Source organism: Eptatretus burgeri, chromosome 10, assembly GCF_056783735.1.
Source record: "Eptatretus burgeri isolate ZD-2024b chromosome 10, Ebu_testis_v1, whole genome shotgun sequence".
Taxonomy (NCBI): Eukaryota; Metazoa; Chordata; class Myxini; order Myxiniformes; family Myxinidae; genus Eptatretus; species Eptatretus burgeri.
In genome coordinates, this window is record NC_140970.1 from 34442316 (window position 1) to 34458586 (window position 16271).

Here is a 16271-nt window from a genome sequence, read left to right on the forward strand (position 1 = left end):
GGGCTGTTCGCAAGAGGGTGCACGGCAAGGCTGGGTGCTGGCAACGGACGTGACACGCACGCACACATTTCAGGACGTTTTCACTTCACGGACGACGACTTTCTGGTGAGAGAGACGATTCTTCCTCCCCCCCCCCCCGCCCCGAATGATATGTTGGGTACCCATGTCTGTGTTTCGCTGTAAGTAAGGCCTAAGTCACATTTGGCACAGCGGCCGTAAGGTCTACAAAATCTACGGCCACTAGCAATTATAGGGCGGCTACAGTATTTCCACTGTCACACAATGTAGCAGTCACATACGTTTTTTATTTTTTGGGGAGCCGCACGGCGTATTTAGAAATTGTGGAGACTGAAAACGTGGGGGTGCCATACGGTCTTCGATTTGATGTCGCACGGTGACCTAAGGGTGTCCCTGCGACGGCCATAGAATTAAAGGTAGACGCAAGGTCGTCTCAAGGTGCCCGCAAGACGACCGCAGGAGGGGGCCCTAAGGCAAACGTGCAGCCAGATGGACGGTAACGAGTGGGTATATATATATATATATATATACATATATACATATATACATATATACATATATACATATATACATATATACATATATACATATATACATATATACATATATACATATATATACACACCAATGTTTTTTTTTACTGAAATAAAAATATAACAGTTCGGAATATACCAGTATGTGTATATACTATAACTATAATATATATAACTGAATATACTATAACTATAATATATATAACTGAATATACTATAACTATAATATATATATTACTGAATATACTATAACTATAATATATATAACTGAATATACCAGTTCGGAGTACCATGGTGCCCCCAGAATCCGAACGCCCCATTGTTTGAACAAATTGGAATCAGAACAATTTTTGAGAAAATTTTGCCCTAAAAACCGAACACATTTTCAAAAACCGAACACAACGTGGCGTTCATGTTTGTTCACGTGCGTCTCCCCCGCCTGTTCGACCCGCATCTTCACGCTTTGTTCATTCAGTTCGTCGGTGGAAGTCCTCGTGAAAGCATCGCTCGTGTGTCGATCGCTACTTTACCTTGTGTTTTCACCTTGATTTGTGCTGTTTGTTTGTTTTTTTTACTCATCTTGTGTTTTAATTAATAACAAAAAAGCAATCCGATCACATGGTGTGACGGACTGTCGGGCAAGGATTTAATTTCACAGAAAAACTGGTTGTAATTTGGAATATCCATGATTACCTCAGCCCGATGCATTTGATGAAAGTGATTGTGGTTCTGGGGGCATCATGTTTGATGAGCTGCCCTGGGGGCAGCGCACTCGCAGATTGCGAGAGCGATCGGAACCCAGGACGGAGCTCGAGCCTGTGTGGACCTTTGGATGTGGTGATTGTACAAGTTTACATACAATACACCGCCACCGAAGGTCATTTACCCATCTTATTTTACCTTAAACATGGGGAATTTCAGTTGAAAGTGTCTTAAAAGTGGGTTTTCTTGGGGTCCAGGAACGGATTAATTCACTTTCCATTATTTCTTATTGGGAAAATAGTTTTGGAATCCAAACTTTTTGCAATCCGAACAGCCTCCTGGAACGAATTAAATTGGGATTCTGGGGGCACCACTGTATAGGCAAACACCTGTACTCCGATCTCTAGCGGTAGCGCACGGTGGACGCACGGTCGACGCAGACTGCCACGGAGGGTGTACGGAGGATGCACGGCGAACATAGGGGAACCGTGCGTCGACCCTGCGTTGCACGCAGGTAGTCACACAGACCACAAGGCCTACGTACATTGAACACAGGGACGCCTTAGGACTACCCTACGGCGACCGTGGAAATAGTGCAGCCGCCGTAATTTTTTGTGGGTTGGCAAAATTCATTTTTCATTGATAAGAGCCTACGGCAGCCACACGAATAACGCAAGCCCACCGTACGCCCTACATACGGTCGACGTGGAACACATCTACGTCACAGCTTGGCTTGTCGAATTGCTCCGGCCAACGTAGAAATGAAAAAAGTTATAACTCCGTGCAATAATTCCACGGCGACCGCTACGGCCTGTAAAAGACAGCCATACAGGGTAGGGCCACCCTGAGGCCACCACAGAAACTCTGCGGGCGCCGCACGTTTCTGTCAATTAGGAGGGGGGGTACAGCTGCCGTATCCGAGCCATAGAGCAAATGTGACTTAGGCTTAAGTCAACCACCGATAAGCAACTGCTCTTTGTCTCTTTCCTGGCATTTTGATTGATTTTGCTTTGAAATTTATTCTTTATTTACCTCAGAAAATAAAAAGTTCTTTTTATTTATTAATTTATTATTAATAAATATTTTGTCGATTTCCAACCTGTCAGTGTTTGGCCTTTCCTTCCATTGGTCGAGCATTGTCTGTACCGAGATAGACTGGGAGGTAATTACCACAGATTTGACCAAAAATAGTCGGCACGCACCAGCGGTTAAAACACTCGGCCGCCCTAATTAAAATCTAATTGAGATAACATTGGTGCTTTGCTGAGGGCACGCTCCCTGCTCAGGTAACCACGTGACCTCTAGTTAAACGGCATAATTAGATGGTGGGCACTGGAACTGGTGGTTAACTGGGTGGCGTTTGTGGTTTTAAAACAACGCACCGTGCCACAACGTTAATTGTGAGCGGTGGCCCCAGGTCTGGATCTACCGAGGACAACCGGGGTTTAATCCCCCTGAGTGACAAGCTGGTGTCTCGGTACCCGTGGCCCCAACAATATATATATATATATATATATATATATATATATATATATATATATATATATATATATATATATCCATCCATTGGGACCATACTCCATGCAGAGCGTTTGTGCTGCCCAAGCAGTCTCCTTGGCTATTGGACACAATCCTGGATGGGTCGTCACTCTGACACAGGATACCAGCGTGCTGGCACTCATTTTGCCGACCTCGGAAGGATGACAGGCAGAGTTTACACCGCCTGGAATTAATTCAACAGTTGAGCGGGATTTGAACTCAGGATCCTCGGATCCCAATCCCACCACACTCACCAATAAATATATATATATATATATATATATATATATATATATATATATATATATATATATATATATATATATATATATATATACATATATACATATATATACATATATATATATATATATATATACATATACATATATATACATATATATATATAGTTGTGGTAATGGAAAATATCCCGGGGAGTTACATCCAACACATCAAAGAACTCTGGAATGTTTTATGATGTGTGAATAAAGATGGAAAAAGTCTGATTTAATGTAATTTAATTCCAGGCTACAAGGCAACAAAAGCTGGAAACTTTGAAAGGGATGTCGACTTTATATCGGCACTGTAAATAATATATATATATATATATATATATATATATATATATATATATATATATATATATATATATATATATATATATATATATATATATATATAAAATATATGGTCCTTTTACCCATGCATCAATGTCAACTGTAAGGCAAATACTTTACAAGATCGATACTTAAATAACACACAATGTTTACGCTGATATTTGTTTTCAAAATATTTATTTGCACTCCAGCTTTGTGTAAGAGATTGAGAGATAGGAAAATGATCCAAGAACACAAGAAAACACAAAATGTTTTGAGCAACTGTCATAAATAATGGTTTAAACATAAAGTTCAGGCAGACAGCTGTCTGCCATGGTAGACAATAGTCAGCTTCAAATTGTCCTCTTTCGATCTGAAGCGGCAATTTGCAGCCCGAGGCTGCAAATCACCGTTTGAGCTTCAGTCGATACAAAGCTCCAAGTTCCTGATCACATTTCATTGACCTCAAAACTCCAAAGGAAATCCTACCATTTGCTCGGCTTTGATGGTCCATCGTATTTCACTCAGCTTGGGAACACCCAACAGGAATTGTACTTGATGTCAAGATTTCCATCAGATATCCAGATCATCATCTGGATCCTCCTCATCAAAATCATCTTCTCTGTCAGGCAAGTAAAAAATCTGCCCCTCATCAGCATCGGCCCCTTGCAGGATCGCCTGTTTCCTGTCACAGCATCGCACAGCAACAAGAGTTTCACGAATCACCAAAAACACTTTGTGAAAGACAATCTTGATTATGGTTTCTCTATTCTTCTTGCTCCCCTACACAAAAGCAATTAATCTTCCAACAAAACATAATAAGGTTAAACTAATGAAGAAACGTGAAATAGTGCAAAACTCAGGGCCCCAACAAACTTGAGATTTTTGGGTTAGACCAACTGAGAACTCAGAGGTCCGATAAAGCATTTCAATGACAAAATGGCCTTCACCAAGCCTTGATGTTTGATGTACCCCTATACCACTCAGGAAAGAAGTGAGAATGGGGGTGGGGGGGAGTTGTTACATGGGGAGTGAGAAGAGGGATGGAGAAAAAAAATCAAGGGGGAATATATGAGAGAGGGCAGATGAAAATAAAACGTTGGGGGAAAAGGGTATATGGCTGAGATACGTGTCTGCAAAAACGCTCAGATACCGACAAGCATACTGTAGTTTACTAAATATTCATGGGAATTATCTTTCATGGATTAACTTTCAAACCATTTTGGGCGAATTAGAATTTGCGGAAAACATACATCTGCGTATGTTTTGTATACATCATACAAATACACTATAATTCATCGAATATGTAAATTAATAAAGAGCCACAGTCAAACGGCATGGCATTGCCGCTGTTGATGCTAATTTGCCGAAGTAAAACGATACACGTGATTAGTGCATAACGGCGACATAAAATACAGTATGAAAAACCAAGTAAATGTTGGTCAACATTTACGCACCACCCATCGTACACTAAGGTTAGATTTTAAAAAACATCATTCTAATCAAAACATCGAATCAATAACTGCACATATCTTCCGAACTGTCGTCGAACAACATGTCGTTGTCGAAATGGAGACAAATTTCGTAGACATCCAAACCGGGTTTGTGAAGCGTGTCACCAACGCCATTAAAGAGCACAAAATACTGGACAATCTTATTATAAACTGGGACCAGCCAAATACTGGGTATTCATTCAACAGCCAGGTGGGATTTGAACTCAGGATCACTAGGATGCCAAGCACACCACCCTTACCATTAAGCCAGCACTGGGCATATACAGAGAGTGGTGCGTGGTAATAATTAGTCAGGGATTATGGTTAAGGAAATTGTTTGTATAAACCCCGATGTAAACCTCTAACGGGGGTGCTGGGAGACTTGGCAAGAGAGGAAGAGGGGGGCAGGACTATGAACGCCTCCAGGAGCGGAGCTATAGACGCCTTCCAGAGGTGGAGTGTTGCCCGGGAGAAGAGGGAGGAGCTCATAGAGTGGTTGGTCTGAGGAGAACGGTGAACACGATCAAGAGAGCTGAGGGCTGAGGTAAAATGGAGAAAAAGTCTGAGAACAGGAGTTGAGCGAAGCTAACAGGAGGGAGGAGAGCTCGGAGGAGATTGTCCAGTTTGCCTGCCTTCGCCCTGTGCTAGTTTGGGCGTCTGCTGCCTGCTCATCGTCTTGCCCAACGCTTCCTCATCCCTCCTCGTGGCTGCTACGCACCCATCCTTCTCCCCCGCTACCACCAGAGCTGAGTCCCCCGGTTTTGTCCCTTTCCCATCTGAAATTGAGTACGGAGTGAGACACCTTAGATTTCTTTTGATTCATTTTTATTCACATTGTATTCAATTATATATGATCAATTCCGTGTTCCCCCTTTCTTTCCCTATCCCAACCTGCCGTCAGCTCCTCACGAGCACCATTCCCCGATTTATTTATTGCTTGTGGTTCAGGAAGAAACCCGTTGGTTTTAAAAGAGCTAAGGTTCTCTTGTCTCTCCTCATGACCCGCACACACATTGCCCGCCATTAATCTCCACAGGAGTTAAACCTGTTTGATGCATCGCGGGATTTTAACCTCCCGCCGCAATGAGCTCGACATTAGTTGAGCCGTCGACGCGACAATATGTTGAAAACTTTTAGTACTCATGAAACAGTTTGTAATACAGTATAAACAAAACTTTTTCAAGATTTGTCGATGACTCTACATAAAGAAATTAAAGTTGCTGAGAACCTGCAAATGTACCTCTTTGCACTGATATAAAATGGTAGCACCAGGCCGTCACGAGCACACCTTTCATCATCACTCAAGCGCAGGTTGAAGGGCAGGTCTGCCGTTGGATCATTCTGGTGGAAGGTACAAAAGCAACACAACCGACACAGAGCAATTTCGAAATGAAGAAAACATTTTCAATTTTTTGGGGGGGATATTTCTCACAAGAAAATAGTTGTGAATAGTAAATTCTACACATTCATAGATCTTATTCATGAATATTATTGCAATAAAATGCAAGAAAAGAAAACGTTGTCCACGTACGAGTTGTGAGAAAGTTTAGAACATACGACAACACTCCTTGCATCAAGAGATGTTGCAAAAAGCAAAAGCGGCTGCGTATGCGAGTACATCCAAACCAAAATGTATGATGAAGATTGGATACATCTGGAGGAACTGTCAGCTTGTAGAAGAAAGATAGATGATTACCTTTGCTAGTTTTGTATTTTATACTTATCTGAGTGTCCCTGCAAATCAATAACTAAACAGCCTTCTTATGAAGAGCTCAAACGGTCGACCCTCATCAAAAGTCCTCGAGACAAATTCTGATAACTATCAGATATAGCTGTCAAGGCTAAGTTATAGGATGTTACGGGATTTGATGATGGGAGGAGCATGGAACAAAAACAAAACAACAATCTGGTAATGAATGGAATAAATGCAGACAACACCAACAACCAAGCTCTGCCATGACCCTGGATCTTGAAAAGAGGGGCGGGGGGGGTGGAAAAATCTGGAGACAGTTGGACTTGAAGCACTGCCGACAAAAATACAGCGACATCATCCAGCATGGCAAACACTTTATGAAGGGTCAACCTTTGACTGAACCAAGCTCAATTAAAGTTGTGTACTCAAAAACAATAATTGACTCAAGCCACAAAAAGGGAACACAGGCAACGATTTAAGGTTGGAATGAGCTGGTTGCGGTTGCAGGATAATGTGGCACAAGCTGGTGTGGAACAGCATCAGATGCGATGTGGGGGGTGATGGCAATGAGGAGGTCAGGAGACAAGGGAGGTGGCCAAGCAGAAAGAGAGGGAGAAATGTCTTCTTCTCTGGTGTCAAAAGCTCAACTGCTGCGTACACGTACGGACATGGCCTTTTCACCCCACAGTCTCCACCTTTCCAGCACGTGGCTAGTCCAATTATCGGCCACTGATATTTGCGGGAGGCGCCAATTTCTGGGCCTACCTGACCAGTGGGGTGGCCCCTTTCCACTCTCCACAGTCTACTTCACCACCATGGCCTGCAGTCCTCTGGCCAAACGGCCTGTGATGTTTCCTTTTAAAGAACCTCAAGCTTTCCCGTGCCTTTTGCCCAAGTCCTCCACCTGGTCTCACCTATACAGGAGGTTTTACACAACATACCATTACCCTATTCTGATCTATTATTTACAATCACTGTCCCCTCATTGCACATATTATGTCCGCCTTACTCCTGAAAGAGTAAGTTTGACCGAATGGTTGCATCATTCTCTAGAAGCACGGCTGTGCCCATTACCAGCAAGTTGGTTCTCAATTTGCCGATCTCGAAAGGATGACAGGCTGAGTCAACCCAGCTGGTGTTATGTCAACAGCACGACATGGGCTCAAACTCAAAACCCTAAGATCTTAAGCCAGCCACCATAACCGTTAAGCCAACATCAGGTTATGACAGGAGTAAATCTACCCTACTCGATGACACAGTCCATACTATTCTTACCATAGTCTAGCTGTGCATCCACCTCTTCCATCTCTCTCTATCGAGTGCAGCCTGTGGCTGCTGGTTGCATCATTGGTTGGGACGCGGCTATGTCGCTGACACAGTGTCCCCCTTACCAGTACATTGGTACTCATTTTTGCCGACCTCAGAAGGATGACAGGCTGAGTCAACCTCCTGGTGTATATTAATTCAGCGGCCAACAGGGCTTGAACTCAGGACCCTAGGATCCCAAGCTGCCACCCCAACCACGAACCCAACACCAGGCCCCCTCTTCCATGTAACAACACATAATTTAATTCACAATATAAACAGAAATACCGGATAGTATTTAAATTTGTAACTTAATTTATGATTAGTAATTAAATCTAATTAATAAATAAAACAATTAAATTCAAAAGGTATTAAATAATTCCTGTTTTTTTAATTTATGCTATTTTAAGTGGAAACATCCGGAACGGCCGTTGAGTGTGGGAGAGGAAAAAAGAGGGGTCATGTTGTTCTCGTAATTATAATTACGGAGCAGAGGTGGCGGAGGTAATGATAATTGACAATAATAATTATTATTGTCAATTATCATTACCTCCACCACCGAAGGTGGACATAGGTTATGTTTTCTTCCCCGTCTGTCTGCGAGCAGGATATCTCAAAAGGTTATGAATGGATTTGGACAAAACTCACTGGACAGGTTGGGTGCATGACAAGGAAGAATTGATTCGATTTTGGCGAAATTCAGGATACGGATACGGCCACAAGAATTTTAAAGTGATTCTTCGCCATTGAGAGACAGGAACACAAAAACGATATCTTAAAACGTTGTGGATGCGTTATGACAACACTTGGTGGATGAGTTGGCTAGGTGACAATAAGAAGATTAGATTTTGGTGTGTGACAAGGAGGAATGGTCCAGATGCAGATCTGGCCTATCAGGGGGATACAAAATGTAAACTGTTCAGCCTGGCAGAGGCATGTGCTCTACCAAGTGTCGTTATAGTTTAAAATGTAATCATGTAGCTGTGATCCTTCAGGGGCATTGGACTTTCAAAAGGAGCAGCTGCTATTATAAAGGTGTACCAATGCCAGCTATAAAAAAAACAAAGAAGTACACATTATTTTATGAGATCTGGCTCCGACATGAGAACCTACCTTGCTGTTTACATCTTCTGTCAGTTTTTCTTTGACAAACATAGTCGGCAGAAGCACATTCGCAGTGAGGTCTGCATCCAAGATGACTGTTGCCTTCTGTATAATCATCACATGTCCCACCATCAGTGATAGTAACCTCACTATGTATAACAACCACCACCACCACCAGCAAAAAAGGCATGAAGAGCAAGTTAAACGAGCGACTTCCCTTCATGCCAGACTACGTGCAAGCACATGCCAGCAAAGCAATTCCAAGTTGTAATTTTTTTTCCATCAAAGTTAGTGCTTTATATGGCGGCATTTTAACATATCAGCACAAACATGCTAAAGAATGATGAATAGATATATCTACCTCGACGGCACCACGGCCAGACTGGCGACAAGCAGATGCCTCAATTTGCAGCATCTCACCGACGGAAGATGACAGAGCCTGTTTCGGTGGTGGTGTAAGCACAGTGAGCGTGGTATTAGCCATGTGGCAGACGGCCGCCGTTTCACCGCTGGGGTGCACGTCACAATGCAGAAGACAGAGGAGTCTACAAGAGCTCATACCTACACACAATCATACAAGTGAAGGCTAAATGTTATTTTTTTTTTTTTTGCACTAAAAGATGTTAATAAAATTGGTTGTACATATTCTTTTGAAAAATGTAAGTGATCTGGTATCCTCGCCAAATTCCCATTTCTTGCTAGAGCGACACCCCGAGATATGGATAAAATTGGGTTGCAATGCATATCAAGATGTTATGATGTGATGGCGACCTTCATTACAGTTAGAATACAAAGAGAGACAAAGAAACATATGCAGAGTAAATGACAAAGACATGTGACATAAATTTACTTGAATTAGAATAATAGGAGACATTAACAGTTTCCTTAAAATGTTGCCAGTGACCATTTGGTTGGTCACTCCACTTCAACCAGTGATCCTGGATTTCGGTAGTTTCATCCTAAATCCTCGATCACTGCTCAACTCTGCTCATTCATTCTTGTTTATTTTTTCCCACCCGTGGAATCAACTTCCACATTCTCTTGAATCTCATTCTTCCCTCCAGGTCTTCAAAACAGCTGTTCACCACCATCTCAGATCATCCACCATCCAAAACCATGATCTTTTCTACCCCCACCCCCCCCCCCACTCCACCCCAATCCTTCCTCCATCCAAATTCCTCCTTCTCCCAAATTCCCAGTTTTCCCTCCTTGGAGTTTCCTTCTGCATCCATCTTGTCTGCCCAATGCATACTCTCCTGCCCCCCCCCACCCATTGTTTGTCCAAGTTTCCTATCTTGTCCTTCTACTCAGCTGTTGGTGTTAATAATGTTGGTGTTGCCACCAACCACCATACACAATTTGTAGCCAAACTCAAGAACAGTACTCACTGCTATTGGCTCATATTGTAAGTCTGACCTTGAGTCAAGTTAAGAGCACTGTGGTGTGAGAGGCTTTCATACAAAAACTCTTCCCAAAAAAAAAAAACATTCTTTTGGAGGTGATAAGACACCAAGCGGTGAGAGACTGCCATGGTATCTCTCCTCACCAATGGAACAGACATCCAACTACTGGGATTTTATATACACCGTTTCTTTTACACCGAAATGCCATGCAAGTGACCCTTTCTCATTCAAGCGTTTTTGCATCACTCGACTGATTTTTCACACTTCTCTATCATCATACACAATTAAAATAAATAAATAAATAAATAAATCAAATACATGGTATTCATTGCTAATATCATACCTCAACGAGTGTTGTGATCAAATGTCAAGACTAAAACAGATTATTCATAACCTCTTCCATCAAACTTTCCACAAATAACAACCTCTATCTATAATTAAGCAATTAATCTAATGACATGATCCATAAGTTTGTGGGTGATGACCATTACTTTTGGTTATCCCAAACCATTAGCCGAATGATCCGATATCTGTTCTCAAGCAATTCCAAGATGTGCAATTCTTGCAATTATCAGTTTTTGGGAATCGTTTTATATTTTCTATTTTGGGGGGGGGGGATTCGGGTTGAAGTGCCCCTCACAAGGGAATGAGTGCGTCAGCCAAAACCCCTGGGGGCATTAAGAACCAGATCACAACATTATCGGACCCCGACATTCACGGTTCCACTATCAGTGGACCGCGAGTATTCGCGGTTCATTAAATGTGACCTTCTTCAGCGTTCTGGGCCCTGTGCTTCGCGTATTCGTGGTTTTCCTTATGAATCATGAACTGCCGGGAACCTATCCTCCTTTTCCCCATTGAAACAATGCCCCGACATTCGCGGCATTTTTCACGAACGTATCCCCTGCAAATGCCGGGGTCCGACGGTACTATATATGGATTGATGTCTCATGTTCAAATCACCTAACCAGCCGGATCTGACATGGAAATTCTCTTGAGACTAACTGTTTGCAGAAGATGAGAATCTTTAGAAAGCTGAGAAAAAAAAAATTCTTTAATACTGCTGCTTTGAGCTGGATTTGAACTCTCATCTTCTGGAAGGCTAATCTAGTGTCCTCACCACGAGGCCAACATTGCAACAACAATTCTTGTGCAATTTATTTATTTTTAAACACGTTTGATGGTCAAGATGATGGAACATAATCAACCACAAAATGTGCATTTTGTTGAGCCTTTGAGTTCACCTACCATGTTTGGAATGCTGAGAAACTAGTGAATGCAATGCATGGCAGAGGCGGGGCCAGCCATTGGCCCAGAGGAGCGGTGAAAGAGAGTCAAAAGCCACAGTAATTGGACGCGATCCAATGCTGCCGGCGCTCTTCTGCACCATCTCCCGAAAGGTTTCTCTCTCCAGAGGCTCATTTAAAATGCCCTCTGTGCAATTCCAGCCAACAGGGTCCGAGAAACAATCGTGGAACAACATCCTGATTGTTTAAACAAACAAAAGAAAGGTGACAAGATACGAAAGACATTCAAAAGCTTTCAATTTTATCCCAAACAAGCTGTCAGTTTTTAATATAGTCTGCTCAACACCACGTCATCGATGCAAGCACAGAAGGCATAAGCGTGGTCAGCCGACAAGACAGGAAGAGGATGTCGATTGTGTACAAGTCTGAATTGGCTTGTTTGGTGTTCACATCTGAGCACGTGGCTCATGATGACGGAATCCTCGGTTCAAATCTGTATCCGGTCTTGATATGTCCTTTGCCGTCAAATGTCCTTGTCCGTTCTGTCAATGGTTCCAAATTTGTCATCTGCCAGGGTCCACTACGTGTGGGAGGGATTTAGGGGGGGTAGGGAGGGTGGAGGACGTAGCCCGAATCCATATCACTGTGATTTTGGAATTATTTTTGTAAAGTACATGGTGTCATCAGAGCCTCAGAGCACAACTCGGTGAGTACTTTCTTGTCCCCCACTCTGAGGGACCTCTGCACTAAGCAGATGCACGTCACTATGATAGTTGTATATGGTGGTCTGCAAAGTTTTGGGGGATCACAAGGGGTCTGCACATCACAAGTAACAGGTTGTACTCACTGTGAGACCAAGCCATCTTCAAATCCTGCTGTAAGCTCAACCTTCGATTGTTCAAAATGGAAAACCTGCACTAAATCCCCCCTGCAAACCAACATACGAGATATATGAAGGGATGGTTACCCACAATCCCAAAGCGAACAATCCTTATTGAATGTAACAGATTCAAACAAACCGTAGCGACTTGAACTCGTAAGGGTAGCTACCTCTCTTACCTCAATGCCTACAATTATAAATTGCATTTTAAAAAAAATATATATATTTGAAAGCATGTGAAACAAGCATGAATAGGATTAAAATCTCACCGCATTGCCGTGGTTTTCACGAGGGAGTTGAACAACGACCGGCCTGAATTCTCAACCGAATCTGAAAGATAAGAACTTGTTCAAATGAATGCAGACTTTGATTTAAATACACAGCATCTCTATATCCTTATGCCTGGTGTTGGCTTAATGATTAGGGTGGTGGGCTTTGGATCCTAGGGTCCTGAGTTCAAATCCCGCTCAGCTGTTGAATTAATACCAGGTGGGGTCAACTCGGCCTGTCATCCTTCTGACAACAACAACAACCACCAACATATGAAGGGATGGTTCATTTCGGAAGTTGGCAAAATGAGTGCCAGGATGCTGGTGTACTGTGTCGGAGTGGAGACCCGTCGAGGATTGTGCCCACTAGCCAAGGAGACTGCTTAAGCAGCACCAACACTCTGCACAGAGTATGGCCCCAATCTCCTCTCCTCCTCTACATCCTTCTGTAACAGTTGGGACATAACTCGAGAAAAAAGGTAAGACCGTCAACTTGTAGGTTCTTGTACAATACATAATCAGAACGAGAGTCATACGATAATTCGATGTGAATCAAAACAAAACAAAACACGAGAGCGAAGTCGATGGCACGCCATTGCAAATCCCCGAGCTTCGCACCGAAAGCAGAGTTGAAACATGGCAAAAAAGTTTCACAAGCATTTTTTTTAATGTTCTGCTTTGACCCCTGTTTTGACTTGGTTGAATAGGAAAATGTCAGAATTTTGACGCCAATCTATCCTTTCACAAAAGGATTGGGATACTTTTCCCAAGCATCAGCCATTGATTCTGCCTGCGAATACTTTCATCACAGCCCACTTTCTCTCATGCACCGATATATCTAATTATCTCTGCGGATATCCAATCCTTCTCGGGCCTAATACGCTGAATCTTGCGGGAAAACGGTTGTAATCAAGTAGCTTGCACGATTGAAGGTAACTTTAGTTCATTCCATAAGGCTCACAACAAGTGTGTGTCCATCTTGAGGCCGTCCCTCCATCTCATTATTATCTCGGCCAACGAAGGTGGGCCGAGGTTATGTTTTCACCGTCTGTTTGTCTGTCTGTCGATGAGCAGGATATCTCAAAAAGTTATGGACGGATTTGGACAAAACTTGGTGGACAGGTAGGGTGTGCGACTAGAACGAATTGATTCGATTTTGGTGAAGATCCGGATACGGCCTATCAGTGGGATACAAAATGTAAACTGTACAGCCTGGCAGAGGTATGCGCTCTGCCGAGTGCCATTCCAGTCTCAACAAAGGAGTCATCACAGACACTGCTCAAGATAAAGCAGAACCTTTCAACTGTGTTTGCTTCCAAATCAAGTGTACAAACCCACTTCACTCTGTCCCCACCTTTGTACCTACTGTGTCCTCCTCACTCGAGAAAGCAGAGAAAGTTCTGTTCCCTCAAAGCTGCTTAAGTGATGGGCCCAGTTGGACTCAGCGCCCACATTCTGAAATCTTGCTCTGCTGCTCTTGCTTAACTCCTCTATCTGTGCTCTTAAGCCTGTACTCCTTTGGCCACCTCATGGTTCCCTGGAGATCACAGCAAAAAATAATCCCATTCACGAGAAGTGTGGAAAAATAGATCCTCTTAACTACAGATCAGTAAGATTACTTCCAATTACAAGCAACATCAAGAGGAATCCATCATTGCTACCGACATTGTCTTTTCAAACAGACTGATCTCTGACCATTCGTTTTTAGCTCGCCTGTTCGAAGAACAGAGAGCTATAGCGATACCCCCGGCGTGAGCGTGAGCGTGAAAATGTTAAAGTTTTTGGTGCAAGTTATTTTTTCCTTTCTAATGTTTTTATCTACCACACTGTTTTTTTTACGCCCGATATATATATATATATATATATATATATATATATATATATATATATATATATATATATATATATATATATATATATATATATATATATATATATATATATATATATATATATATTGCGGCGTATTATGTGATACCGGTCATCCGTCCGTCCGTCCGTCCATCCGTTCCTGTCCGCGCTCTAACTCCCAAAATTTTCAACTTTCACCTTTCATATTTGGTACATCGGTACAGACTGTGGAGACGGTGTGTCACGACATACGTTCGTCATCTAAAGTGGTTGCCATGGCAACCAGGATGCTGTTTTCCATGTCGTAGCACAATTCTGTATATACCTTCTTGTTCGGGCATATATTATGCTCTTGTTACTGATTACAATATAAAAAATATATATATATATTGCTTTAAAATTATACTTTACTGCAATGCTTTAAAAAAAAAATAATTATTAGACTAGTCTTTTAAAAACGATAAATGTATAAACAGGCGAGAATTGGGTGGCTTTGACACCAACTCTGGTTATTCCATCCTAATCACTCAACTTTGTATGTACTGCTGCTCTTCTCGCAGTATCGACTGGAGGTCCTAAATCTCAAACAAGGGTTCAGGGCCATCTCCATGGATATATATTGGATAATAGAAACCGTCTGACATCCTGCTCTACTTGTCAAGCTTGCTTCCTGGAGCATTCGTCATGTCCAGAAGTGGATTTCCGACCTCCTCCACTCACAGTCAAAATGTTAATGTCAATGGAACCATATCCTCACCTCTAACAGTGGAGCCTGGAGTGCTCCAACGCAGTGTTTTAGGCCCAGTCTTGTTCCTCATATACATAAACCACCTCTCCGACACTCTGGATTAAAAAAAAAAAAATTAAAAAAAAAAAAAATAACTTCCTTTTTGCAGACGACTCCACATTGTCATACAATACCCCCATCCTATTGACCGCCAACCTGCAGATGCATCGCTCTCTACTGATCTGCAATTGATTGCATTGCTGGTCTGACAAAAGGACATGCCTTTCAATCCTGGCAAGTCTCACAGTCTTACCCTGTCGTTCTGGAGAAGAATCCACAAACTCACAGATCCATGTCCATGATTACTCACTGGAAGGAGGTTGCGTCTTGAACTTCCTGACCTCGCGAGTAACCATGATGTCTCCTGGGCTGGTCATATTGCTGTGGGCCGGGGTTAGGTGGCGATAAACGACCACGAGGTGGAGCAATAGAGTCGTTTCCACCGAACACCCCGGAATTTAGGTCGTGACTCTCGGATAAGTCCGAAAGGTCACGGGTCCCTTAGCGGAGCGTGGTCGCCAATATTTTGACAGTGTGGGGTAGGGTTAATTGCCAAATTTCAATATACCTAAATACCCACGTCGTCCAACTACCGGGGAAAAAAATCACACCCTCGACCGACTTTGTCTGAATCAAGTCGCTATCACCGACTCGGATCCGGCGTAACCGAGCGGAAGTTACCAAAGCTGCACCGGACCAAATGAACAATCCACGGCACGAACGGCCCTACCAATTCACAACACGCACCATGCTTGGCCAATGGAGGAAAGCACAGAAAACGAGCTGGTACATTTAACAACGATAATCGGGGAGGGGGAGACACAGAGCAGAGTTAAACCGACAAAAAGCAA

General features: G+C 42.7%; 1 protein-coding gene across 4 annotated transcripts in view; it reads right to left on the reverse strand.

Moving 5' to 3' along the window:
- Positions 1–3569: 3569 nt before the first annotated feature.
- Positions 3570–16271, reverse strand: part of ELP5 (elongator acetyltransferase complex subunit 5) — a 14822-nt gene continuing 2120 nt past the window's right edge. For 3 of the 4 annotated variants that reach the window (XM_085897830.1, XM_085897834.1, XM_085897831.1), the window contains 7 exons: positions 12783–12843; positions 12481–12561; positions 11635–11870; positions 9345–9544; positions 8993–9088; positions 6122–6222; positions 3570–4073 (listed from right to left, as the gene is read on the reverse strand). In XM_085897830.1, the coding sequence (XP_085753956.1) occupies positions 3962–4073; positions 6122–6222; positions 8993–9088; positions 9345–9544; positions 11635–11870; positions 12481–12561; positions 12783–12843 (887 nt within the window). In that variant the 3' untranslated portion in view covers positions 3570–3961. Of the gene's footprint in view, positions 4074–6121; positions 6223–8992; positions 9089–9344; positions 9545–11634; positions 11871–12480; positions 12562–12782; positions 12844–15390; positions 15477–16271 lie in introns of all 4 variants that reach the window. The other variant, XM_085897832.1, reaches the window with a different exon arrangement.